At 39.9% G+C, this 27,014-nt stretch overlaps 1 protein-coding gene across 1 annotated transcript in view; it reads right to left on the bottom strand.

Moving 5' to 3' along the window:
* Positions 1 to 27,014, bottom strand: part of syne2b (spectrin repeat containing, nuclear envelope 2b) — a gene marked incomplete at its 3' end in the record, with an annotated part of 179,900 nt that overhangs the window by 138,460 nt on the left and 14,426 nt on the right. The window contains exons 2-8 of the mRNA XM_008283420.1: positions 21,530 to 21,656; positions 10,848 to 10,909; positions 6,316 to 6,411; positions 6,157 to 6,234; positions 4,707 to 4,799; positions 3,349 to 3,551; positions 2,320 to 2,519 (exon numbers count right to left, since the gene is read on the bottom strand). Coding sequence (XP_008281642.1) covers positions 2,320 to 2,519; positions 3,349 to 3,551; positions 4,707 to 4,799; positions 6,157 to 6,234; positions 6,316 to 6,411; positions 10,848 to 10,909; positions 21,530 to 21,617 — 820 coding nt within the window. The remainder of the gene's footprint in view (positions 1 to 2,319; positions 2,520 to 3,348; positions 3,552 to 4,706; positions 4,800 to 6,156; positions 6,235 to 6,315; positions 6,412 to 10,847; positions 10,910 to 21,529; positions 21,657 to 27,014) is intronic.

The raw sequence follows: 27,014 nt of genomic DNA on the forward strand, positions 1-27,014 counted from the left end.
AGAGAGGGCAGGTGGAGCTCCGATTAAAAAAGGAATCCGAGGAATGGAGGTGTAACTTTTTGTTTTGCGCCTTTAAAGCCGAGCGGGGCAGGGCAGAGGCGGAAAAACAAACCGGGGTTTTATAAACAACACGCCGAGGCCAAGAAGCGGCGAGCGAGTCAGCAGACCAGGTCGCTTCGTCATCGCTCGCGCCCTCGAGGCTTCGACTCACAAAGATCCACATTTAGTCCCAAGACTCAAAGCAGTTAATAGGATCAAAAATCAGGAAGAGGGAGTGGATTTTACAAAACCAACAAGCACAATATAACTTCTGTTTCTGAGCCACGCTGCATTTATTTATTGATCCAGGATTTTATTTTCCTCTTTGCAGTCTCCCGGAAACACTGCCTGTAGTTCAACCAAATAATACACTGAACATACATACTGGATTTTTGAGTAAGTCATGGCATCTAAGTTAAGCTAAAAGACCCAGAATTCTTTATTTTTGGATGAGATTTGCTCCTCTGGTCACTGTTTCTGAGCCATGCTGCATTGATCCAGGAGGTTGGATTTTCCTCTAAAATTGTTCAGAATTATTTGAAACTTATCCAACGTCACATTAAATTGTCCAAATTGACTCAAAACTTTTCCAAACTAACTCACGAATCGTCCAGAATAATTTGAAAATCGTATAAAATGACTTTAAACTTGTTCAAAATGACTGAAAATTTGTTCAAAATGACAGCTGTTGAGTCACTTTGAGCAGGTTAAACAGTTCCTCCACACCTGCTGCCATAAAGTCTTATTAGGATGCATGACGGATAAAAAAAATAAAAATAAAAAGATTATCAGAACATCAGTAATTTATGCTTTTAACGTCTGATAGAATAGAAAAACTTACTCAACCTCCCAAGACGGCTTTTTTGGACGAACACCTTAAGAAGGATTCAGAATATTAGATTTATTGCGGATATTTTAAAGACATTAACGGACAATTAGTTTAATGTCTAACTGACTCCACTTTAGTCTGTAGATGAAATAACAAGGAGATTAAATGTAAAATCGTTTTTTAATCATCGGTCATGAAAGCAGCGCTGGCGAGGAAACCTAAACAAGTTCTGACTTAATCTTATTTTTAAGTTTTTTAATGTGTACAATGCAGGAAAAACATGCCACCCCTGGCGTCTCCGTCTGTTTTGCACAAAGAGCTGCAGGTCTGTCAGCGAGGCGTGGCTGAGCTAACCGTACGGCAGACGGGACGGAGCTGCAGGGTTTTAACGGAGGCGTGGTCGTGTTTATTTGCGCTTTAGAAAGTCACCGGCGTGAAACAATAAAAAAGAAAAAAAAGATTTCACTCCCGTGATTCACCGCTGTGTTGTGCCGCTCCCTCCAGTCATCTGTCTCGGTAATTAATCCAACGAGGAAACAAACCAACAAATCCCACACCTTTAAAAATGCTCTAATTACATACAAATGACAGGGATTTTCTGGTCCGATCTGAGGCGTCACAAAGAGAACCTGCTGCAGGACGTTGTTGACGTGAAGTTCAAAGAGTTTTCTGAATCGTTAATCAGCAGCGTTATCGATGAGTAATGGGTTAATGAAGAACATAAACTGAGCACAGTGGACGTTTACACTTCGCTGATTTTGGTAACAAACACATGATTCAAAACTTGTCCAAAACACGTTAAACCTCCCACAATGCTCTCTGCTGCCAACATGAACTTCCTGTAGTCTGAGTGTCGCCTCCTCTGGTCTCTACGGTATTAAACAGGAAGAGACTCCACCTGGTGGAACAACCAGGTACTGCAGCTGATCTGCAACACATTTTCTAACATGCATGTAGAGAATACAGATGTTCTCTGTCTTTTCCAGCTTGTGGTGCCTCAGTACATCCTAAACTCTACCACTACTGTTCCACCGGAGCTTTACAACAAGGTTCCTGAACACCTACAGAACATTAAGGAACAGCTTGGATGCAGAAATGCTTTTTTTTTTTTTTAATGCCCTGTCGACTACATACATTGGACTGCTTTTAATAACTTTAAGGATGTAAATGTAGGAGAACGTTATCGGATTGAGACTTGGTATGTGCAGATAATAAATATTAAATGAGTTGAATTGGATCACAGGCGTAAAATTTGATCAGGACATCCCCTATTAACGTTTAGTGAATTATATTACTGTCAAAACAAAACCGCTGTAGACACTAAAGTTATCAGACTACACATGAAATTGGAATTTAAACAGTAAAGTCCAAAGTTAACTGTGTTCACTGACATCTACGAGGGGCAAAAGTCGTAATAAAGTGTATTTCTGAGCTAAAGTTTGTGTCCTCACCGTCAGGCTCCAGCAGTTTGGGGATCCTCAGCTCCTTCTCTGCGATGCGGAAAGCCTCCTCCAGGTTCTGCTTATTGCTCCTGGTTCTGGCTTTGGACAGATCGACCAGGTCGGGCCGCAGAGCGTACAGGATGGCCAGGAAGACCACGCCGCTCCTCCAGCTCGCCTTGAAGTCTTTCACAGTTATCGTGCAGCCAGCTCTGGAGAAAACAAATCACTCTTTATTAATGTTATTGTAATTATCATGCTGCGATTGGTACGTCTTTGAAACAATCGCTGCTCAGAAAATTCTGAAACGTTAAAAACCTACAATTTCAGATTAAGAACAAGGAACCAGAAAGTCTAAACGCAATTACGGTTTTTAAAAAAGATGATTAACAGACAAAATATAGGCTAACAACGGTATTTTAGTAAAGTCAAAAAATAATTTAAAAGCATTTTTGCACAAAAAATCCACAACATTTAGAAAAAAAAGTGACATACTATTTGTTCTTTAAATAAAACTGGTTTACTTATATACACAGGTGATACCAGTGTCATGCTCCAGACTCTATATCGACATTTATGCTAAATCAAAATAGAGTGAAAAATAAAATAAATGGAGATATTCATGCCTTATGGGGAATTGCAGCGTTGCAGCAACAATTTTAGTATCACAAAACTCACATTATTTACACTGAGATGACACGAGTTAGATAAGAAAAACACTATATACACGTGTATGAAAACTACTGTGTTGATAAATATATTGAAAATAAGATTTAGAAATAAAATAAGACGAGAGCTGCATAAAATAAATACTGGTAGAGATGTTCACTGTTTTTCAGTGTAATCTTCATGTTGCTCTATGACCCAAGACAAACTAAACGAACATAAGGCCCTTTTGTGAGGAAATACATCAGGCCCTACGTCACACACTTGGCCCACTACCAGAGGTTTTTCAGCGATTTGGCAAAATATTCAACTCTAACAATCAGCTTGTGTCAGTGCAACCCTTTGTGAACCCCATTCAGATGAGCCGGTGCTTACTTGTGGCACTGCTCGCGGACCCAGAGCAGCAGAGCCTTCTTGGCCGAGACCCTGAAGCGATTATGCAGCGGCGAAGCTCTGGGAGGAACCGGGCTGCTGCTGGCCGAGCGACTCGACAGGGTGGAGCGAGTGTCCAGGCTGGCCAGAGACTCCATGGACGACTGGCGGGAGTCGAACGAGAGGCAGCTGGCCAGCTCCTCGATCTGGGGAAACCGGACGCCAGTTAGGGTTGAACGTTTAAGGCATTTATATTTGGAGGTACAAAGCAAACACATGAACTAAACTGGAGAAATATGGTGTCTACAGAGAGTTTCTCCTTCTTGATACTTTTCAATGTTGGACAACGGTTTGAATTAATTTGACTTTTTGGACAAGAATTTACAAAAAACAAACTCTTTAATGCCAAAGTGAAAACATATTTCTAGAAGGTAATGCTTGACGCTGCCACCACCGTGCTTCACGTCACGATGCTGCCACCACCGTGCTTCACGTCACGATGCTGCCACCACCGTGCTTCACGTCACGATGCTGCCACCACCGTGCTTCACGTCACGATGCTGCCACTGCCGTGCTTCATGTCATGATGCTGCCACCACCGTGCTTCACAGTGTAGATGGTGCGTTTCAGATGAAGTGCAGTGTTTGGCATCACCTCTGATGACCAAAAAGCTCCTTTTTGGTCTCATCAGAATACGGTGAACCTTCTTCCAGTTGGCTTCAGTCTTCCACACAGGCTTCTGATGAACTCTGGTCTAGATTTTTGTCAACAGTGGCTTTCTTTCTGTAAGTGACTCTCGCTTCATATGACAGAATCGTACTTTTTGTAAATTCTTGTCCAAAAGGCCAAGTTGTATTGACCATGACTCAATGCTAATAAGCAGTAAGAGACCTTCAAAGGGGGTATTTGTGTTCACTCTTTTAGGAATCTTTTGCCCTGTTGTTTCACACAAAATCCCCAAATGCTGGAAGCATATGACTCATAAAATGTCAGATGAATCGCATCTAAATCATGAGCAATTTGTATCTGTGAAACCAATTTGCAACTCGTATCAAGGTTTGCAAGTAACTTCAGCGTTTTCAGTGGGAATCAGTGTGTGACTCTCCACTGATATTTGAAGGTTGTTTTGAAAGTGGTCTGGTGTTCTATTTTCAGGTCCGTGTCAGAAAACTTCCTTCCGATTAAAGGCGATAGCCGTCACAGTCAATGACATGACAAATGACAATCAATAGCATACCAGCTGACTAAGCTGTTAGCTAGTACCTTGCTCACGACTTGACCTTTCATTTCCCACTATAGTGTTTGTGAGGTCATGTAATGTTAATCTTTTTTGTTGTTTTTTTAAAGGAAAGTAAACTTACGTGATACTGAAGAATGATTGTCCATATGAGGCCCAGGATGATGGACGGTTTGCCATCGATGATGTCAGGAATGTTTATGTTGACTAGTTTGATCTGGAGAGAAAAAAACCGAAAGCATTTTAGACTTTCACAACGTCTTTACTGAGACATTATAAAGAAAACAAACTCTCAGCTCTCTGAAATACTCACTGCAATATAAAGTCCTGCATCTCTATGGAAACATCAAAAAAAGACATGTTCTATATGGAATTGATCAGCTATGTGACTTGTTCTTCTTACATTTTTACAGCCTCCACAAGCCTTTTCTCTATTCTGCACCTTTGTACAATGCTGAATATATCTTTTGTTTTTGTTTTGTTGTTTTAATCTGTCCAAAGTACAACAGAATTATCAAAAATTGACTCAAGAATTGCCCACAATAACTCTAAAACTGTACAAAATTAGTTGAAACTTGTCCAAAATGACCCAAAATGTGTTTAAATTACAATTTTTGATGGATTTTTGACAGTTTTTCTTGTTATTTTGAACAAATTTGAGTCTCGGGGGTAAAGAATAGAATTAGAATAGAATAAAACTTTGTTGATCCCTTCGGTACAAGACCTCAGGGAAATTGAAAGGGGAAATGAAGAAAAAATGTCTCCTCACACTGTAGATATTGAACTATCGCCATGTTTTAGCCTCTACAGCCTTCTCCTCTCTACTCTGCTCATCATCTGTAGAAAGATGTTCCACCATCATCTATAGAAAGATGTTCCACCATCAGCTGTAGAAAGATGTTCCACCATCATCTATAGAAAGATGTTCCACCATCAGATGTAGAAAGATGTTCCATCATGCTGGATGTATCTCCAACAACTGTCTCCTCTGTTCTCTGGTTCTGATCCATGCTGCATTTATTTATTGATCCAGTAGGTTGGATTTTCCTCTCAGTATCTGCTTTGTGGAAACACTGCCTGCAGTTTAACCAAAAACCTCAGAATATTTGTCACGTATTTGTTGGTTATAGTTGTTTTTTTTTTTGTACTGAATCTGGTGCAAATTTCTGCACCAAATTTCTAAATTAGACACATTGAATAAAGGGATTTTAATGAAATATCACAATTTTAAGCTTAAATTTGGTTAATTTTCCCAATGAAACCATCACAAACATGGACGGACCATCAGAATTTACTGTTTTTACGGTTTCTAGCTCTGATAAATTGAGCAATTTTGGTGATTTTCTTTTCAGATTTCTTTTCTTTTAAACCCGTTTGTAGGTTTTGGAGGTTTTTAGGGTTAAAAAATTCATTATTCTCCCTAAAAACTTGAGTGACGAGATAAATTAACCACCAAATGAATGCCAAAATCCACCATCTGATGCAGCAATCATTCAGCAGTATCTGTGTTTGTGTATTTCACTTTTAACTTAAACTTTCACTTTTTCACTCAATAAACAGCAGGTGTCTTTTACCGATTTCTTCTTCAGAAACGACAGCGCTTTCTCAATGTTGCTCCGGTGCTGAAACATTCCTCGGCCTCTCTCCCGACTCTGAAAAACACAACCGGTCGGTCGGATCACAACGTTTACCGGTTTAAACACGTCAAAGTGAAGAACAGAGGTAAGACTCACGATCCGCTGGCCGCTCATCACCTCCAGCAGGTCCAACAGTTTGGCGCCATCGCGGAAGTCATTGAACAGATCCGCGATCATACATGGCGGCCTCCTCTGTCACAACACACACATTTTATTTACATTAGTTATTATTGTTGTTGGTTACTAGTCATTAATGTGTCAGTACGCTGAAGCCCTTTCTGATTTCTGCACGGGTACATTTAAGGAAGCAGACAAGGTTTGAATGCGTATTTTTGAAGTATTGCATTAAAAAAGCAGTAAAATTTGAAAAAAACAACTTCACTAAAATGCAGTTCTTCTTTTATTCCCGTAACATTTGTTAAAACCTGCAGCTGTTTGTGCTTCGCCCAGGTACACTTCAGATGTTTTTATGTATATTTTGCATATCTGTGGTACGTATCGCATCAGAAAAAGTTCATTTAAATGTTGAAAGTTGAAAAAAATATGCTTATTATTCAAATATTTTACCAAAAATATATATTTTTACTGCAACGTGAGCACATAACTGTCACACTTTTACACATAAACCTGAAACTTGGTACAAATGCAGACATTTTAAGTTTCAAAATGAACACTGTACATCATCTCAAACAGGCCATCTCTATTGTGAAGTACGGCGGCGGCAGCATCATGATGAGAAGTGTTTTTGTTATTAATGTTTTAGGAAGATGGATGTAAAACAACCAAAAAATTGAGATGTGTTAATAACAGAAACCCTGAGTGCAACATGTACATATAGTAGTTTTACATATAAACTTGAAACTTGAGCTTTTTTTGTTGAATACAGTTTAGAAAGTTTGATTTAAAACAAAAAATACAATTCAAAGGGTCCATAATAGAGACATGACTGCAACATGTGTGCATGCAGCTTCAGTACTTTTACATATAAACCCGAAACTTGTTGAAAACACAGAGATTTAAAGAGTTTGTTTATTAATATTTTAGAAAGTTTGGTGCAAAATATAAACATGAATATACATAATGTAAAGCATTTTGGCAAAACAGGTCAAGCTCACCAGAATTTTGAACAATTTCAGGGTCAAAAACATGAGGAACGCTTGTACGACATTCGTCAACACGTGCGACAAACTTCTTTCTGATGAATTTGAGGCGTTAAAAAGTTTTTTCAGCTGGTAATAAATAAGCCGCTGCCACTCGGGCCTTGTGACCTGCAGTCTAAATCAGTTAATCCAACCCTGCATGTGTGGCAGCGGGGGCTAAAAGCAGGACTGTTCGTCAGGTCCTGAGAAGATGACATTTAGAAGAAGGGACATCTCGGGCACATAATGATGGCTGTTGTGTTTTAATTCGATACGACAGGTCATAAGCTAATGACTGGATCCCACAAACAGCAACTAAAAGCAGGAGGGAATCGATTTAACGCGATACAAAGTGAATGTCAACACGCCACGATATGATTCACGTCCTCCAAAGCGTTGACAACATCGACTTTAGTAACACGTGAGATTACAGGGCGGCGATTCATGTGGTCTTTCTAAGAAAATCCTGTAACTTTATTTTATTCATGTAACCCTGTTCTGAGTCTGATCTGGGTAAATAAGCACTAAATAAAGAGGATGCACGATATTAGATTAGAAGTTTACATCCACTGTATAAAAAGACAGAAAATCTGTTTTTTTTCTCACCGTCTGACATTAAATCAGACTAAACTCTTCCTGTTTGGGGTCAGTCAGGATTACCAACATTATTTCTATTTGCTAAACGTCAGAATAATGTCTTTTTTTTATACACGTAGTAGTGCAGCAATAGTGTATGTAGACTTTTAGTTTCAACTGTATCTGCAGACTCTCACATTGATGTAGGTTTTTGGTATATTTTAAAAAAAGTCTTGCGACCTCAGAGCTGCTAAACACTCAAAACAACCAGAATGGTTTCTTAAAAACCCTGCAGGAAAGTTCATCAGTGAGACTCATTCAATGCACATTTAACCCTGCAGGGATCATCAGCAAGAAAAAGAAAGAAAGAAAGAAAGAAAGAAAGAAAGAAAGAAAGAAAGAAAGAATTGTGAATATATTCTGCAGTCGAAAATGTGATTATTATTTAAGATGTTGTTTGTACAGTTGAAGGAAAGTTAAATTTACTCACAAATATACAAATTAAGGCTGTAAAAGCAACATATAAACGAAAGAATGACTTTAAAATTAAAAACAGAGTGAACATTAGAGTATTATCTGGTTTTTGAAGCATTCATTTACTGATGTAATCATTACAGATGTCGTAATAAACTCGGTTTTAGTTCCTGCTTTGGGTCCAAACTTTAAGTTGCAACATCTCCTGATGGAAAACAGAAAAGTTTAAGATCTTTAACGGATTAAAACAGAATAAACAGCTAATGAACAGGGTTGGAAAGACGAGTCGTCGTAATAGTCGACGACAACTACAAGAGCAGTCGACCCGGCTGATTTTTCCTACAATTTAAGGCTAAATTATTGAAAGAACTGTTGTTTTTGTGGCATCGCTGTTCATCATCCAGTCGTCCTGTTTCCGGCGCCTCCTGACTCGAACGATGATTGTTTTTACTTGAACTCTCTGAGGCGACCACGACGTCTATAAATCATTCATTCAAAGGGCTTCGAACAAACATCCTGCACGACATCTAGCAGCACATAAACGCGGTCTCTGTACAGCTAATAGCACGTTTTCTGCTTGCAGTTCTGCAGTTTTGTTTGTCAATCTGAAGACTCATCGATTGAATTTGATTTGTGTTGGTTCTTTAGTCGTCCAAATCCTCAAAATAAACACGAGAGACTCATTCAGTGAGTATAAATGAACGTGCATTTTCCTCCTGAGGGCTTTTCTTATATTATTTACGACAACAAAAAGCCTAAATGGAGGCTGATTGTTGTGTTTCATCCAGTCCTCCGGAGCAAACAGTTTCCATGTGACCAGAGGTTGTGTTGTAATGTGAGCTCTAATGTGAGGAACCACTAGAAGGATTATCAATTATCTCCACCATCCAGTTCTCTGGCAGCCGCGGCTGGACGTCCGGTGGGTGGATTTGGTGGGTGGATTTGGTGGGTGTGGTTGGCGTCGTGGCCTTCTGTCACTGTCTGTCTGATGTGAACTCTGCTCCTCGGCGCTATATTTATGTCCACAAGCACCTCACGGCTGACCTCGGACAGAGCCGACTGCTGACTCGTGCTGGAGGACGCTTCTGAAGTTACGTCGTCTCATTTCGGTAAATGTTGGATTTTCTGTAAACACGAAGAGCTCCAGACGGCGTGGTATCAATCCACCTGATGCCAAGATTTACAGTGACTTCACACTTAATGTCTGCACAAGCATTTAATCAGAAACAAGATTATTTTGTGATTATTTTCCTGGAGAACATGGAGACTCCATGCAGAAAGATCCCGGGTGTCCTCACCGGGACGCGAACCAGCAACCTTCGAGCTGCGAGGCGACGGTGCTAACCACCGAGCCACCCTGCAGCCCCGTCCTCTAAATTATAAAACCTAATTCAGCCCATTAAGATCACACTTTTTCAATCCTTAAGACTATTCTTTTGCCAGATGTTGCCCAGAAACTGACATTTCATAGCATTAGTACACATTAAATAATGAAGCTAACAATAATAACAATAAAACATTTGTGCAACTATGACAAAGGACTTTTTTCGCAATCGAACAAGCACAGATGTATAATAAATAAAGCTGCTTCTGTGCTGCTTCCAGACTGACTTCTTTGTTTTTAGTTGCACCAACATATAACTGAGGTGCACTAAAAATGTTGTATTGCTCCTTTTGTTGCTCAATAACCCGTTTCGAGCGTTTCATGTTTTGTCAGTTCCTTCACAAGTTGGTCATTTTCTAAACTCAGTAAATGAGCTGTGGAGAACTATGAGATTCATTTTACATAAGATCGATCCGGAGCTTAGTCACAGGCCGCTCTTCTTTGGTTATACTAAGTTTTTGTGATTATTTCCGGCCTCCTCGGGACCAGCTCCTTTGAGATTTGGTCTTGATTTAACGTCTCGATTTGCTACGTCGACACTGACAGTAAAAAGCTCTGTTCCCGGTCTCACTTCGGCTCTAATCTTTGCTGTAATGCCACGAGTTTATATATTTAGTTCAAATGTGCAGCTAAAATACCAAGCATCAAGTGGTTCCTTTGGCCTTTCTAGTCCTCAGGTTTGCTCCGGTTTCACATTTAAAATGTGACCAAGACAAACGTGTGAGTCGGTTATTCGTAGATTCACTGTCGAGCTGCTGAAACGAAAACCTGAGGAACCAACTTAATAGTGTAAACGTTTGATCAGTTAAAGCTGTTTTATCTGATTTAGAATTTAAAAAAAACGTGTACCTGGACAGTTTTACGTGTCTTTTATTTGAGCTGATTTATTACCGGCTCTTTGTTTGAATTAGTTTTATGGCTTGTGCAGCTACAGATCAACAACTGCTGCCGTACGTCGAATTTGCGACGCTAATGTAGACAAATTCTTCAGCGCGTTGGTGTGTTTACCACAAAGAAAGAAAGCGGCTTAAACTCCTCATAAATCAGAGCCTCACCTTTGCCAGCTGAGCGTTGACCCAGTTAGTGAAGGTTCTCTTCTGAATCTGTTCTTGTTCCACTGTTGAAGAAGAAGAAGAAGAAGAAGAAGAAATGCACCGTCAGCTTTGAAATGAAGTTATTTCACATTCAGACATTAATCACGCAGACATTAATAAACCCGTCAGGTGGCACATAAATTATTTATAACGGAGTGAAACACGGTTGGCTCAGCTCCCGGATATTATGATCAGCAACACGTGTTCTGTTTGTCTGCTCGGGTACGTTTCCAACTCTGTCCTCTCCAGACAAATCACACGAATAACACCTAAACATGGCCGACTCCCCGCTACATGTCCCGTCTTTTAAATTTGACCACAATTTCTCGAAAACCAGAGTCTTCTTGGTTCAGACTAAACCTTTAGATGGCAGTTAAACATGTAAAAAAAAAGTAAAGACAATGAAAAATCTGTGTATTTTTCTGCGATTTCTGTCCATTGAACAATTAAAAATGTCAATTACGATCGAATAACTACAACAAATTCTCTCAGTTCTTTAGCATTTTTGTGCCAATTTTTCTTTAATGCTCGCTAAAAACTCTTTGAAGGGCAACAAATATTCAATTCAGGAAACATGTTTATTCACACGCTTCCACGTCTGCATGGAAAATACACGGAAAGCAGTCGAGAGCCTCAAAAAGCAGCTGCAGGTTTCAACGTATCGGAGTTTAATTCACAGTTTTGTAAAGCTCCTGTGAAACAAGCCGAGCGTTCGCAACGACAGCAGCAGCAGCAGCAGCAGCAGCTTCTCCTCGCCTTTAGGAAACACCCAAAGGTTTGGCTGATTGGTTCAGGCAGGATCCCAAGCAGATGTGTTCAGTGTTGCCTGAACAAGCCTCGGTGAAAAAAATCATTCGACAGGAAGAGTCCTGCAAACACCAAGGAATCCTTAAAGAAAATATACAAACAAGCGCCTCACATGAATCTGTCTTTCAGTCAGTCTAGCTGTTGTTGATTTAGGAAATTACTTTTTTTAGTTTTAGGCGCCGCTTTCGCTTTCATGTTGGTCCTTATGTACAGTCCTTGAGGCAAAATACAAATAATTGTCGAGTTTTTTTTCAGCTCATTGAACAAGTTAGTCGTGTTTTTTTGCAGCAAAAATCAGGCAGCTGGAAGCATCACTTCCCTACATTCCAGAATATCTCCAAACAGCAGATCACCGCCTGTTTTGAAAGACTGCTTCTTCTAAACTGCAGCTGCAGCATCCAGGAAGTTTTTTCTCCGGTTGCAGCTGCACGACTGAACGAAGCTCCCAGAAAAACTGAAGCCAAAACATCTCAGTCGCTCCCTGGTGGCCGGTTGTTAGTTTAGGAATCCGACAGCTTTTTTTCTGAGAAGAAAACCTCTTTTAAACGTCAACGTCACAGCTGGTTACGTTCGTTTAGACCAAAATCCTGTCTGAGGTTAATATTCGATTGTGTCTGATAGTCTGCGATACGTTTCCTGATCTGCAAAATAGTTTGAGTTCTTTCGCCTGCAAGAGATTTGAAATGTAATTGGAATGCAGTTTGACGAAGATGAGGTGAACACAATGACCTTGGCTTATCCGCGACTACGTGGTGCAATTCAAAAGCTGCCACAAGTCAGGAGGCCACGTGATGCTGTGTTATCACCGTAAGGACATGAGTTTGAGGTGTTTCTGTGACCGCCGTTTGGTGCACATTTGCAATTTCAAACTTTTACATCAGTCAGCATCTAGAAGCTTCATGTGGAGGATCGTCATGCTGACCAGAGGAAGGTCTGCAGCTACCATCAGGAGAAGAAACAGCAGCTGTTCTTTTTCGTACGGTGGACAGGATCCTGCTGGCTGTTTTCTTCAACATTCACTGGGTGGTGCAACGTGGATTGGTCTCCGATCTTCGGACATTTATTGCAGAATTTTACTGTAATGTCCTAAAACATATTGGAAGGTGACTATTCGGTGCAAACTAACTGAACTGAACAATTTTGGGCCACAAAAATGAAGTTGTGCCTTTCCACCCACCCTACTTACTAGATTTGGAACCCTGTGAAGACGTCCTTCTTCCCTAAAAGGAAATGTAAGTTGACGGTTTTGAGATCCAGCACTCCTCACAGGTAGTGCAGGACTTGTTCACATAATGGGACTTCCCGTGAGCATTACAAGTGTTGCAGGAGCCCTAGGAGCAGAGCAGCACTGCACAGGAACGGCGGGCCAATTTTAAATTCGGTGAGTTTTTAGATTTTCACTCTTAACTATTTGATTGCAACGCATTCACGTCTCGAAATATTGCATCTCTGTCTGCCAACATGGTGAAAATGCACATAAATATACCTTTGTTGCATGTATACATTTAAATTGTGTACAACAGTGGATTGTTTTCACATTTTGAATGTACAATACACTAGTGCATGAAAAAGTTAAATATTTTCCATGCGTTATTTATGAAAGTAAAGCTTTAATATAGTCTAGACTCAGTACACGGATGCAGTAATTTGTGGTGAAGGAGCCGCAACCATAGCATAAAAAGCAACTTACTTTACATTTCTGTATTGTAAATCCTTGTTTTTTTATTGATCTTAGGAAAGATTCTAATAATTTGAGATGCTGGGTTTTTTAAATTTTAACGAGCTACGAGCCAGCATCAGCGAAATTAAACCAAATAAAGGCTTGAAAACATATTTAACTTTACATGTAATGAGCCTAGAATGTGTTAAATGTTCACCTTCTCAAAAAACTGATGGAAAATATTGAACTTTTTCATCATTTTCTAAGTATCTGAGATGCACTGTGCTGCTGTTCTGCACGGTAAATTTGTGTAATTTCACAAGAAGCTAACAAAGAGTATGCAGAATCAATAAGGATCGGTTATTTTTCTTTTGAGATTGAATTTGTAAACCTCAAGGGAAGTATGCGACACGTGCAGCGAGAGGTCAGTAAATTGGCCAAAACTCACCATTATACGGCTCAATGAAGTCATTCAGGTCAGTGGCAGTATGAAGAGTCTCACATATAATCCAGTCCTCGCTCTCCATTAGCTTTATAACCTAGTCAGAGCTTTCTATATCTACAAGGATGTCAGAGTATATCTCTAAAACTTGTCTATCCTTCAGTAAACATCTTCAAACTTCTAATTTAGTAGTCGCAAGGTGCAAAAACTGCCACAGAACTTACAAAAATTCAATTTACAAGCTAGAAATAGTGATATATCCCACATATTCCGATCATTTTGCAGCTGCTTCATTGTCCAGATTTTACCAAAACAATCATCTACAATGTCCCAGTCCTTCCTCCGGCTCTCCCTCAAGCCGTCTGGTCCTCTGAGATGCATTAACGAACCGCTTACGGACTATTTTCTGCCTTAATATCTTCCGCAGCAGGCCACCGCCGCCGTCTATTCTTAATCGCAGGAAGCCCCCACGACTGCTCACATTTCTGATCATAATTAATCTGCTGCGATCAAACGAAGACACCTGAGAAGAGGCAGCGATCAGTTTTTTTGTGGCAGCTCCTCCGAGTTGTTCAACATCTGGATATGAAGCACAGCAAGCTTTGAATCAAACCAAAAATGACCTGAAGTTTTTTAAGCGTTCCCAGCTGGCACGTCAAGAGGACGAGGAAACTGGAGAGTTGTGACACACTTGAGTGTTTGCCAGAAGAATTATTTTAAACTTCAGAGTGTGAATAGCAGAATGAGATGCAAAAAGGAGCGTTTATAAGTGTTGGCAAATTACCATACAGTAGTTTTAAAAGCTGCGATAAAGCCCTGAAATCAATCAATGGTATCTTAATAAAAATACTGACAACTTAGAGAAGCACCAAGACCTTGTAAGCTGAGTTGTATTCATGGGTTTTGTGAATAGCTGGCAGCTCCTGGCATTACAACTGAGCTGTTTAACGCTAATAATAATGTCAGCCATCTCAATCGATAAAACAACATCAATTTGCCATGTTAAAGATGAATTGTTCATTGGTTAGTTGCATGTAATTATTGTAGGTGTAGTACCTGGTTGCGCCACCAGGTAGAGCCTCTTGCCATTTATTGAGATGGAGCTACAGGTGTGTTTGCTGACCACCCTGCTGTCTAACTGCTAACTGTGGCAGTCGTGTTGGTGAACTGTAAAAAGCTGTCCAGTTTAGCAAGCTAGCTGCGGCACATGCTAACGATACTAAGCTAAGATTTTCAGATGCTAACAGCAGAACTGAGACGCAGCAGGACTCTAAATATGAACTTCCAACAACATTAAAGCGACAAAGTGTATCGGCGATGCTGTGCTTTGAGTATAAATCCATTTCAGAGGTGGCAGTAAATACTGACAGATTTCCTGGACCGATAAAGTTGCTGCAACAGTGTTTGTGCTCGTCGGTTTCCGCTGAGCAGCTACACTAACTTTGGATTTTCTAGGAGCCAATAGCCAAAGACCAATTTTAGATAAAGTTATTCATTGTTGTTGTTTAGTTTTAGTTTATTCTAAAATTTATTCTCTTAGTTTTGTTAATCCAGTAGTCTCGCATCAACTCTGTTCTTCAAATTTGTGATGTAACCGAGTTGATTTTGTGGCCAGCATTAACAGTTTTAACAGCGTATGATTGTTGAAGAGGAAGAAAATCTTTTAAACTCTTTTTTAGGCTACCAGATTGTTAGCTGGTCAATGATCTGTTAGTTCGGTGGTTCCCAAAGTGAGATGATTTGTTCAATTAGCCTGCTAGCCTGCTTCCTATTAGTTTGTTAATAATGAAAGAAGAAAAAAAACACAAATTCAAACCCTCAAGAGAAAGACTAACTTTGAGTTCTGACTGACTTTAACTGTGATTTTGTGCAGCATTTTTAAGCAAAACTGAAAAACAACAGTTATATGTCTATGTTTATGGTGTCTGTATGGTTTACAGAATGGAACTGCTTTATCATTCTGCTCTGGGGGTAAAAAAAACACAATGATTTATTCGTATTTCTTTAAAACAACTGCAATTGCCTTGGGCACAGCTGAGTCCAGGATGCAGCAATGGTGTCCCCTCAAAAGCAGTTGTGCTAGTTCACATTTTGCACTGCAATTTAAATGACTAATTTACCCCAAAAAAGCCTGTTTGCACAATCTAAATCCTCTGCAAAACTTTTCAGCGTGCTAGGTTGCTCGCCAGGAGCTGGTTGCTGTCGATTCCCACAGCGAAGATGAATTTAAACGAGTGACTAATGGCAGCTTTTACCTGAAGTTTACAACCGCTGAGTCACACTAAAGACTCTCAGATCATGATCATAATCCTCAGAGCTGCAGCAGGAGACAAATGAACTTCACTTTCCTGTAACGTTTCAGCTCTCATTGAACAGGGTCCATTTATGTTCGACTGAAGCTCTTACGACAAACTGTTTTCTGTGGCTGTAAATCTGTGCGCTGTTATATTTCCCAGATTGATAATCTGTACATATTTATTTCCTGTCAAAGCCAATCCTTCCTCGAGAACAAACTCTCATTCAAAAGAAACAGAAGCCTGTGTTTGATGTTGGATTTGTTGCTTGCTCATAAAAACACTTCTTGTGATTCTATGCCAGTGAAAGTCACAGTCAGAGACGCAAGTAAAAAAAACAACTCACCCATGATTGGATAACTGGTGCTGATTCAGCAGGTAATCAGTAAACTCTGATAAACATCACTTTGAACCAAACTCCTCGCTCCTGCCAACGCATGGCTCAGGATCGAAACGCTGCAGATCCGCGGTTGCAGCCGAACCGACGAGGAATATATGAAATCAGTTTGGGAATAATTCTCGTCTAACCAGCCGCCAGTCTTGCGTTTCTAGCCTGCAGGGAAGCAGGTGAGTCGGGGTTGGCTCCGCCCCCTCTGAACGAGGCTCAGACCTGCCTGAACTCGACCTGCAACGTCCTACTGCAGCATCCTGAGCGCTTCACGCTAATCAAGCTGGGAAATCAAACAGAAAATTGAAAGTGAATTTGGGATCTTTTCCGCAACCTCATGTAACCTCTGCGCATGAGTGAGCCTCTATAGTGGGAGATAAGACTGGAAATAATCCGAACAGTCCGGATGCTGCACTTTGCAAAACCATCACGGTGACGATGAGATTTGTTTTAATAATGCGTCTCAATCTTCAGCATTTCGCTGCTCTGGACTGCAAAAATCTGAATGTGTGTTGAATGTAAATGCCAAGTTCTAAATAAGGTTTTGAGCAGGAAGAAGTTACTTCAGAGGAAATCAAAGCCAGCATTAACTAAAGAAATAATATCGTTAGATTTATGTGTGACAATCGAGGATTTTTGCATTAAAAAATGAAACTAAGGTGGTGAAGAACAGAAGTAAAGAGAACCTAGAACGAAAATCTGAACTTGAAGCTTCTTTCTCTTCTTTTCAACTAAAAAGTAAAATTGTTTAATTGGATTCTACATAAAGGGAGTTGATTATTCATTGTTCCTGATAATAACCAAATAAAAAGCGACCATCATGATTGGTTTTATTAATATTGAGAACATGATTATTCACCAATTTTAGAGAACTTAAGTTTTTGCATTTGCATGTACATAAAACTTCAAAATAAGAACCATAAATACTTGATTGATTGATGCATACATTTTTAGAAATTGAAGCAGGAGAGAAGATAACATAAGCAGAAAAAATATAAGCATAACATACAAAAATGTACATTTTACTAGGAAAATAAAAATCTCAGTATGAACTTTAATAAATACTAGTGGGGTTATATTCGTGTTATTGCACAGTTTTGTGTGTCAAATGATTTTTCGTTGATTTTTATTGCATCTTTACACTGAAATTAGCAAAATGCTGCCAAATCCGCATGAAAAATAGACCTCAAATAAACATTAAATCGTACCCACGACTCCTCGTTTCACGCTAAAATTCACCGATGTTCCCTAAACGCCTCGTGCAGGCTACGCTAGATGCTAGCTAGTTGGCTGTGAAGCTTCTAGTCTCCGTCAGTGCAGCTCAGATGGATGTGACACCAAAAACTACCTTTAAAAACAGCAAAATAAGGCGTTCTGATGTCAGATTCAATCAAGCCGGTATTTTATCTACAACAGCGGATCATTTAAAACGCCAACATCGCTGTACACCGTGTCCAAAACCCTGATTGTGTTTAGCAGCTGATTCATTGTGCAGCACCGTTTGCAGCCACACAACCGACACGAACGTTTCTGGGCAACAACTCTAAACCAGCTCTGAAGCAGTAAATCAAACTGGAGGTGTCTCGTAGTAAAACCCGATTACCTGCACCGGGAAATATCCATCTGAACCGCGCTCAAGCAAACATCCCACATCACGTAGCTCATAGCCAGTTATTTTTAGAGGCATTCTTTCATCGTTACCGCTTCAAACATATGTGTGTGTGCTGAGAAAAGAAAGAAAGAAAAAAAAGACTTTGCTGCTTTCTTAGTTAACGAGTCGAAGCTGTCGCAGCTGGAAATTACATCGCTGGAGAAACATTTACAAGGCTTTCATTTTAAAAAAAATACACGGTGCTAAAAATAGTCCGGTGAAGCATCCTGCAAGCACAAAAACTGAAGAGAAGGGTTGACAGAAACAAGGTGAGTGGATGGAGAGGAAGTGGAAAAACAAGAGTAGAAAGTTACTCAAATAATAATCATTTGATGCCCAAATCTCACTTTCTGCTATTTTTAATTGTGAATTTTAAACTGTGAATCACTTTGCTTATTTAAGATGCTAAACTGGTGCCTTTTATTGCATTTTTGTAAAGTTCAAAGCACTTTAAATTGAATTACTGCTAATAAAGACGGTTGATTGGAACACAAAGACAATGTGCACGCTTGTTAATATCATTATTTTATTGTTATACTGCATTTAGACGTTTTGATTCTCTTTCTTATTGTAAAACACCGGCACGATTTGTCACCTTATTTTTCTTAAATGCAACGTGTGACCTCAAATCTGTCGCCTCCATCACCAGATAATCAGCGTTAACAGCTCCATCTTGGACCTTTTTAAGCTAAAGCAGGTTTGTTTGACATCAACTAAAGTGCAATATTTGAGGCATTTCTTGTTCAGCTTTGGATTTGGTGCATCAGGGATCCAAACTGCGAGTGAAAAATTTACATTAATGCATTCGTGCAACCAAGAAGAAGAACTGACAAAGAACTGATGGGCTGAAAAATGTATTTAAATCTCATCACAATCATGTTTTTATCGTCTCACAATGAAACTAACTCCACCGGCAAAGGTTTCTCGTCTGCACGTGAGGCGTTTAGGGAACGTATGTAAATTACAGCGCCTGTTGAAGCTTAGCCTGTTGACGGGTTTATAAGAGTGATATCAGACAACCTCCAGGAAAAAATGGCGAGAAAGTGAATATATTTTGTGATATACGGCAAATTTGAAGTCTTCGGTGCACAACTTGAATGAAAGGTGGATCAATATAACAAAGAGGCTTCAGTTTCTCAGCGTTACGAGTAAAAAAAAAAAAAGGTAAATCTGGAGCTCTGCTTTGCCGGTCGCACACCTGTAAAAGTGATTAATCGTGCAACCAGTGACGTTTTATACTCATGATACAATAGTGTGGCTTTGAACTTCAGTAACCCCGGTGGTATTTGCAAAAAAAAAAAAAAAAGTTGACGTATGACCTCGAGTCACTTTTTTTTCTTTCAACAAATCCAAACCCAGACGTAAAACATCACATATTACATAACAAATATGTTTTGGAAGAACCTACCCGGTGGTGTTTCTCTGTCACTAAGTCAAAGGGGGTTTTTGTTCACGCAGAGAACTGCAGCTAATTATCATTTGAACTAATTAGTTATTTATTGAGGCGTTAAACAGCTTCTAACGTCTAAACCGAGAGTCCGAAAAGCTAAAAGTTTCAGTTCCTGAGCTGCTGAATGTCACATGGAGCCGGAGCGTGTTTGGAATTCGCTTTGATACTTAAATCAATAACTCTGATAATTTAATAAGAACAGCCGATGACTCACGCTGAAAAAACCCGTCAAAAACAGGAGATAAACGGCCAAATCTTCAGATGAGTTGGAAAACTAACTAATTTGAGTGCAATCAGACGATCAGAAGACGACGGCGACGCATCAAAGTTTGGCTTCGGATTGCGGAGAGTCGCCCCGGGAGACAGCGGGATGATGAGCGCTGATTATCTCCTCCGCCCTCCCGCCTTCTCCCTCCGGAGGGATCTCAGCAAAATGACTCACAGATTCGGTTTCAGCAGATCAAAACCGAGCAGAAAAAAATAAAATAATAAAAAAGAACTGTGATAAAAGTGAAACCGGGCCGAGGTCGTCGAACTGAGTCAGAAACTCGACTTGTGTTGCCTCGGTAACTGGGATGAAGATGTTCTTCTCCATGCGTGACCTCAGACTTCTCTCAGAGCCAGAAACTAACAAATATTCACTCAGTTCAGCTTAAACTCTCGTTGGAAGAAATCAGGGATCAACTGGTGCTGATTATTGGTGATCAATGAGACGGAAAACCAACATTTGGAACAGATTTACATTAAACTATGTGAGAAGCAAGAAATCTGACATTTAGAACAAGGCTTTTATAAGGATGACTGAATATGTCCACATACATATGTGCACTAAGATGCCTTCAAACTGTTTGGGAAAGCCCAGATGATGATGTCATGGCTTTGGAAGCTTCTGATTGGTTAACTGGAGGCACACTGGTGGATGTATTTTAAGGAACACCTCAAACACACTGCTTCCTTCTGTGACAACATGGAATATCTAAAGAAACCAGCCAAGATATCAGGAAGAGAACTGTGGACCTCCACCAGTCTGGTTCATCCTTGGGTACAACTTCCAGATGCCTGAAGGTTCCACATTCATCTGTTCAGACAGTCATATCAAGTATAACCACCATGGGAATGTCCAGCCATCATAGGCTCAGGAAGGAGACGGTTCTGTGTCCAGAGATGAAGGGTTCTGGTTGAAATGTGCAAACAAACCCCAGAACAGAAGCTAAAGACCTTGTGAAGATGCTGCTGAAGCTGGTCAGAGAGTCATTTTCCACAGTGAAGTTAATCACAAGGCACATCTGCCATCTATAGCCTGTTTCCACTATTTTAGATCAGCTTGAACCGTTGGACATGTTCTGAGGGCAGGAACCGCCCCTGTAGAACCTCTTTTAAGGCTGTTTTCATGGGTACTTCCAAGCAATCCTCAAGAAACAGCTGTGTAACGACAATAGAATGGTTGAAATGGCCGATTCTGGAGGCTGTGTCTGTAAACGCCAGTTCCTGCAGTGGACAGCTGCTTTATCTTCATGTAAATAGGACCATAATTTAATAAAAGCATCATGATGTACTGAAGCAGACTTTAAACTACCAATTAGAGCCATAACCTCATTAGAAAAATGTTAACAGAGGTAACAAATCAAGTGGGAAGTGACTCATTTTCTCATTGCCTTTTATACTACCGGACTATCGGAGTCGCCCCCTGCTGGCTGCTGGAAAAAACATAGATTTAAAGCGTCTTTTCAGACTTGGAGGCTAAATCCATCTTTCATCTACACTCTGTGGCTCAGACACAACAGTTAATCAGTGCTCTACCTGAAGAAAACATGGATAATTAATATTTCTGGTCCCGCTATAGACGTTGGCAAATCCTAAACAAAGAACCTGCTCTGGTCTTCTGAGATGCTAAAGTACATTTGACTGCATCTTGAGTCGGTGTTTTCTGGAAATAAAACATGCGACTGACCCTGCAGCAGCATGTGGACATTGTCGATGTCGAGGGGGATGGGCCCCCGGTCCACCACATCGTCTCTGGAGCAGAAGTCTGACGACATACTTGGTCATACGCAGACTCCCGGCAGCATTTCACCGCTCTGGAAGACACGGAGGAAAAATAACGTCAGAGTTAGAGGCTTTCAGGGAAGCTTCAGAAACTAAAACACCTCATCGGTCAATGAGGTTTCAACAAAAGCTTCTCCAAACAAAATCTACCTGAACAAACCAGTGGAGCTGCTGCTAATCAAACGGTTTATTTAAAGATATGAGTCATGTTGTTTGACATCACACAGAAAACAGCATCTACAGCGATACGTCCACCTAATTGTCAAGCAACACTTCTGAAATGTCACACAAAAAAAAAAAACATTTAAAAAGGAAACGCGAATAAGGCTTTATTTTCCAAGTGAATAAATTTGGCTGCACAGTGTCGTCAGATGGTGGCGCTGTAGGCCTCGTGGCTGTTGGCTGCAAAACCACGAAGAAACCTCGAAGAAGAAACAAACAAAACTTGACCCTCTATGAAACTAGGTCTTTAGGAACTGTTCTCATTTGGGAAAGTTGTGATTTATGTCAGCTGGTATCAACACAAAAAAAGCATGAATATCTCATCGGTCATGAGGTTTTTCAACATTTCTTGTGCAAATGTGCATTAAAAAAAACAAAATGGAAATACGGCAGTTGTCAGGAAAATCCAGAAAACTCAAAATAACAGCTTGTAATACTCCGGAAACATTTAAAAGATGTTTTCTTCACAGAAACTCTCAAACTTACACCACTTAACAGAGCAAAAAACAGAATGTAGAGTCCCACATATTGACTTTCCAGCGGTCTTTGAATGCATCATGTGTGGCTTTGTCAAAAATAAATAAGTCTAAAATTGCAATTTTTCACCAAAAAGCTTCCCATTAAGAGGAGTGTAAATGCTAAAAATGATTTTTGTTGCTCGTTTCTTCCCTTCCTGCTCACACAGACTTGTATTTTATCTTTTCTATCACATTTACAGACATTTTGTGCATGCTAGCGAGCTTATTTTGCACTTTTTGTTACTAGACTGATTCAGAAAAGCCCCTAAGAGCGGTCTAGCTGCATGACAAACCCAACTCCAGGTGACTATTAATCAGCAGCTTCTTCTACATCTGGAATTTGCGTCAAATCTATTTTTAAAAAGCCTTTATGTGATAATTAGGACTGTGGAAGTCAGACGAAATCAAGACGAAACATTCTCGTTTGGGGCAAAGACATGACTACAGATTGTAAAACAGTACAAAACAGGCATGTCAGCACTTCTTTAGGACGCTTCTTTACCCCAAAACCCACAGAAACATTTAAAACATGTTTTCTTTACAGAAACTCAACAAACACAGAAAGTAGAGTCCCACATTCTGACTTTCCAGCAGTCTTTGAATGCATCATGTGTGGCTTTGTCAAGAAAAAAAATTGTAGCTTTTCACCAAAATCACACAAAAATACACCACAATTAAACCATTTGCACCAGATCCTGTAAAAAACAACAACAACAACAAAGAATTCTGCAGCTTTTCAGGGCAACAAAGAAACATGATGATTTAGAAAGAGCAACAAAACAACTACAGAGAGCAAAAAAAAGACCGACAGTGTCACAAAAGACAGAGTTTGCTTCATTTAAAGACACAAAAAGCCACAAATGTCCAACGACGCCTCAACAGTTGAGCAGAAAACACCTCAAAGACTCAGTCCAGAGGGAGTTTATCGTCTTTTGTGGAGCAGTGAGACAGTGTCGGGGCGCTACATGATGAGCTGCTGTTGGACCGTGTTGCATCTTGTTCAGTCTCGCTCTGGGATATGAATAAGTGAACTGGGAAAAATGTGTGACATTTAGATTTCTCTCCAAACACGTCGCCGCCTACACAAATCACAGTGCGGGGAGGAAAAAAAAAAAAGTAGAAAGCCGGTCGGGACGTCTTTTATTTGAGCAGCGCGACCGCGAACCCGACTGACGTGACAGTTTAGGAGGACAGACAGGTGAGCGGGCCCAAAATAAAACGGTGTGAAAGAGCACAGGGCCGACCCGTGTGTCAGAGCAAATGTCGGATCAGGTCAAAGAGAAGCAGTTTGTGTGTTTTAGACCGACTGCACTCACGCAGGGACGAGACTTCACGGACTATTAAACAGCAGCACGCTCGATCAACCTCCCTATGCGTCCTTTATGTTGTAGCATTAGCATGTTAGCGCTGCTGTGGACTCACACATACGAGGGCATTAAAGGTCAAAACCATATATGCTGTTAAAACAAAGTCAGCAGCAGGTGTCTTTAACTTTCCAACGGTCTGTGAATGCATCATGCACTTCTTTTTTTTAAATCAAAACCTCCTAATGCGTTCTTTATGTAGAAGCATTAGCCTGTTAGCATTGCTTTAGTCTGACATATGAATGCATTAAAGGTCAAAACCATGTGTATTGTTATAACAAAGCCGACAGCAAGTTTCAAAGACATGTTCTCGGCACAAAAACTTTTTAAGAGCGAAAAAAAAACTGCAAAAACACAGAGTAGCATCCAACGTTTTTAATTTTCCAGCTGTTCGTGAATGCATCATACACAGCCAAATGCCCAAAAAAAGCTTAAAATTGTAGTATTTCATCAAAATCTGTATCATGATCAACCTCCTAATGTTGTAGCATTAGCATGTTAGTATTGCTGTAGTCTGACATACATGAATGCATTAAAGGTCAAAGCTGTATATTGTTAGAACAAAGCCGACAGCAGGTTTCAAAGACATGTTCTCGTTACAAAAACTATTTCAACGAGAGGAAAAACTGGAAAAACAGAGAGTATCTTTACACTTTTTTAACTTTCCAGCGGTCTGTGAATGCATCATGAACTTGTCTCTGACAAACAGCCAAAAATAGGCTTAAAATTGCAATATTTATTTAAAATCAAAACTTCCTAACGCGTCCTTTATGATGTAGCATTAGCATGTTAGCATTAGCATCTAGTCTGACATATAAGAATGCATTAAAGGTCAAAGTCATATATATAGTTAAAACAAAGCTGACAGCAGGTTTCAAAGACATGTTCTCGTCACAAAAACTGTCAAAATTACACCATTTAAGGGGAAAAACCGGACTTCTTTAACTTTCCGACGGTCTGTGAATGCATCATGCATTGCTAAAAATAAGCTTAAAATTGTAGTATTTCATCAAAATCGACCTCGTAATGCTTCCTTTATGTTGTAGCAGTAGCATGTTAGCTTCAGTCTGACGTGTGAATGCATTAAAGGTCGACGTCGTATATTTTTTGTTAAAACAAAGCAAACCAGAGGAGCAGACTTGAGTTATTGTCCATGCAGGGACAGAACGGCATGTTGCTTTACATACAGGCATGAAAGGAGCCTCATAAAAACACATTTAACTATAACATAAAAACAACAGAAAACGTCATAAAGAACATGAAAAGACATCAAACTACACAGAAATGAACCTTTAAAGCTTCTCTATATACATTTCACTGGTCCTGACAGTAGCTTTTAATGCACTTTGAGTATTTTTCCCGATGGCACAGCTTCACATTAAGAGGAGTGTAAATGCTAAAAACGATTTTTGTTGCTCACACAGGCTTGTGTTTTGTCTTTTCTATCACATTTATAGGCATTTTGTGCATGCTAGCGAGCTCATTTTGCATCTTTTTACTGTTAGGTTGCTTCAGAAAAGCCTCCGAGAGCGGCCTAGCTGCATGACAAACCCAATTCCAGGTGACTATTAATGAGCAGCTTCTTCATCTGCCCCTGGAATTTGTGTCAAAATGCTTTATGTGAGAATTAGGACTGTGGAAATCAAGACGAGACATTCTCGTTTGGGGCGAAGACATGACTACAGATTGTAAAACAGTACAAAAAAGGCATGTCAGCACTTCTTTAGGACGCTGCAGGTGCTGCTTTAGACATTTCTGACACTCATTATGCGGCTGCAGGGCCCGGAGGCCACAACAGAAACGCTGAGTTACACTTACGTTATCCGAAAAGGTCAAAACTTGCGACTGTCAGTTTGGTATTTTTGCAGACAAGTTCATCTCACAGGTTGATATGGTTCAGGAGACGGTTGTGCGTTGGCCAGACTTCCACGTCTCGTAGCAGCAGCAGCGTAATATTATCACCTCATAATCACAAGTCAACTTCCTCCTCTTACAGCATTATTGGACGTCAGACAGAGTCATCTGCTGCCGGTCCAGAGGATGAGATCATATTAATCCACACACAACAACAACGTTTAACTCTCTGAACCCCACAACACTGTGAAAGGCGCGTTTTCTTTTGCAAAAAAATGTCAAAGAGAGCAAAAAGCAGCAAAAACAGAGAACATCGTCAGACTTGTTAACTTTCCACTGGTCTGTGAATCATGTCAAGAATAATCGCCAAAACTAAGATTAAAAATGTGGTGTTTCATCAGAATCACAAGAAAATACGATAAACCATCTGCACCAGATCCAGAAACTATAAATGTCTGCAGAATGATTAATGAGTCAAACGTCGTAAAAACAGAAAGAAAACCTAATTTGTGAACCAACTTTCCTGCGGTCCTTGTTCTAATCGTGCAACAAACGTGGTTCCTTCAGGAAAATTAACCACATCTCAGCTTAAAATTGTGATATTTCATCGAAAAGCATTTTATTCTCGTTTAAAATTTAGCCAAACGTGAACCATTGTGAGACTCTGAGACTGAAAATGAAAATAAATCAGTAAACTAAACGCAGCACGGCGACTAAACATTTGGAAAATAAAGGTACAAAGTGCTTTATAACAAAACAGATGTCGAATTAGACAAATAATGAAAACTAATTCAAACAAATAAGCGTAAAAACTGGGGTTGAGGCCTTATATTGCTAACTATGGTGTGATTTGACCTGAATAATTTACACATTAGGGAGGAAAAACCCAACAAAAATACCGATAATACCTATTAAAGCTGAGCCCCTACAGTGTTCTTAATTATGGAGAATGTGGACGATACAAAATAATTGATCAAGACAGATTCTACTGGTTGTTTTTTTTTTAGGGTTTATGGTTTTATAACTGTGTATAACTGCTTCTTCAGCGACACCGTTCTGTCCAAAGCCAAGCCAGAGACCTAAATGCTGCATTAAAATCACTTTATGCTTCACGTCAAGTTTGAAATTTTCCAAAAAAACACAAACTGGATTTCCACCAGATTCTTTACAAAACAAAAAAATTTCAAGCTCCTTGATGTAACTGTGACCAACAAAATCCCAAAATTCAAAGACTTTTCAGCTGAACTGCAGCTCGGAGCAGAGAGGAGACAAGTATAGAAACCAATTACAAATCTGAGATATGTAAATGATCTTCAGCGTGTAGAGTCGTCTTGGTAACACCTGTGGATGCTCATGAAAAATGCTAAACATGGCGACTTCGAGTTTTCGAGTTTGTGTAAAATAAATGAACTGAATCTGAGACGGTGGATCC

The sequence above is a fragment of the Stegastes partitus genome, unplaced genomic scaffold, assembly GCF_000690725.1.
Source record: "Stegastes partitus isolate 25-593 unplaced genomic scaffold, Stegastes_partitus-1.0.2 Scaffold310, whole genome shotgun sequence".
In the NCBI taxonomy this organism is placed as follows: Eukaryota; Metazoa; Chordata; class Actinopteri; family Pomacentridae; genus Stegastes; species Stegastes partitus.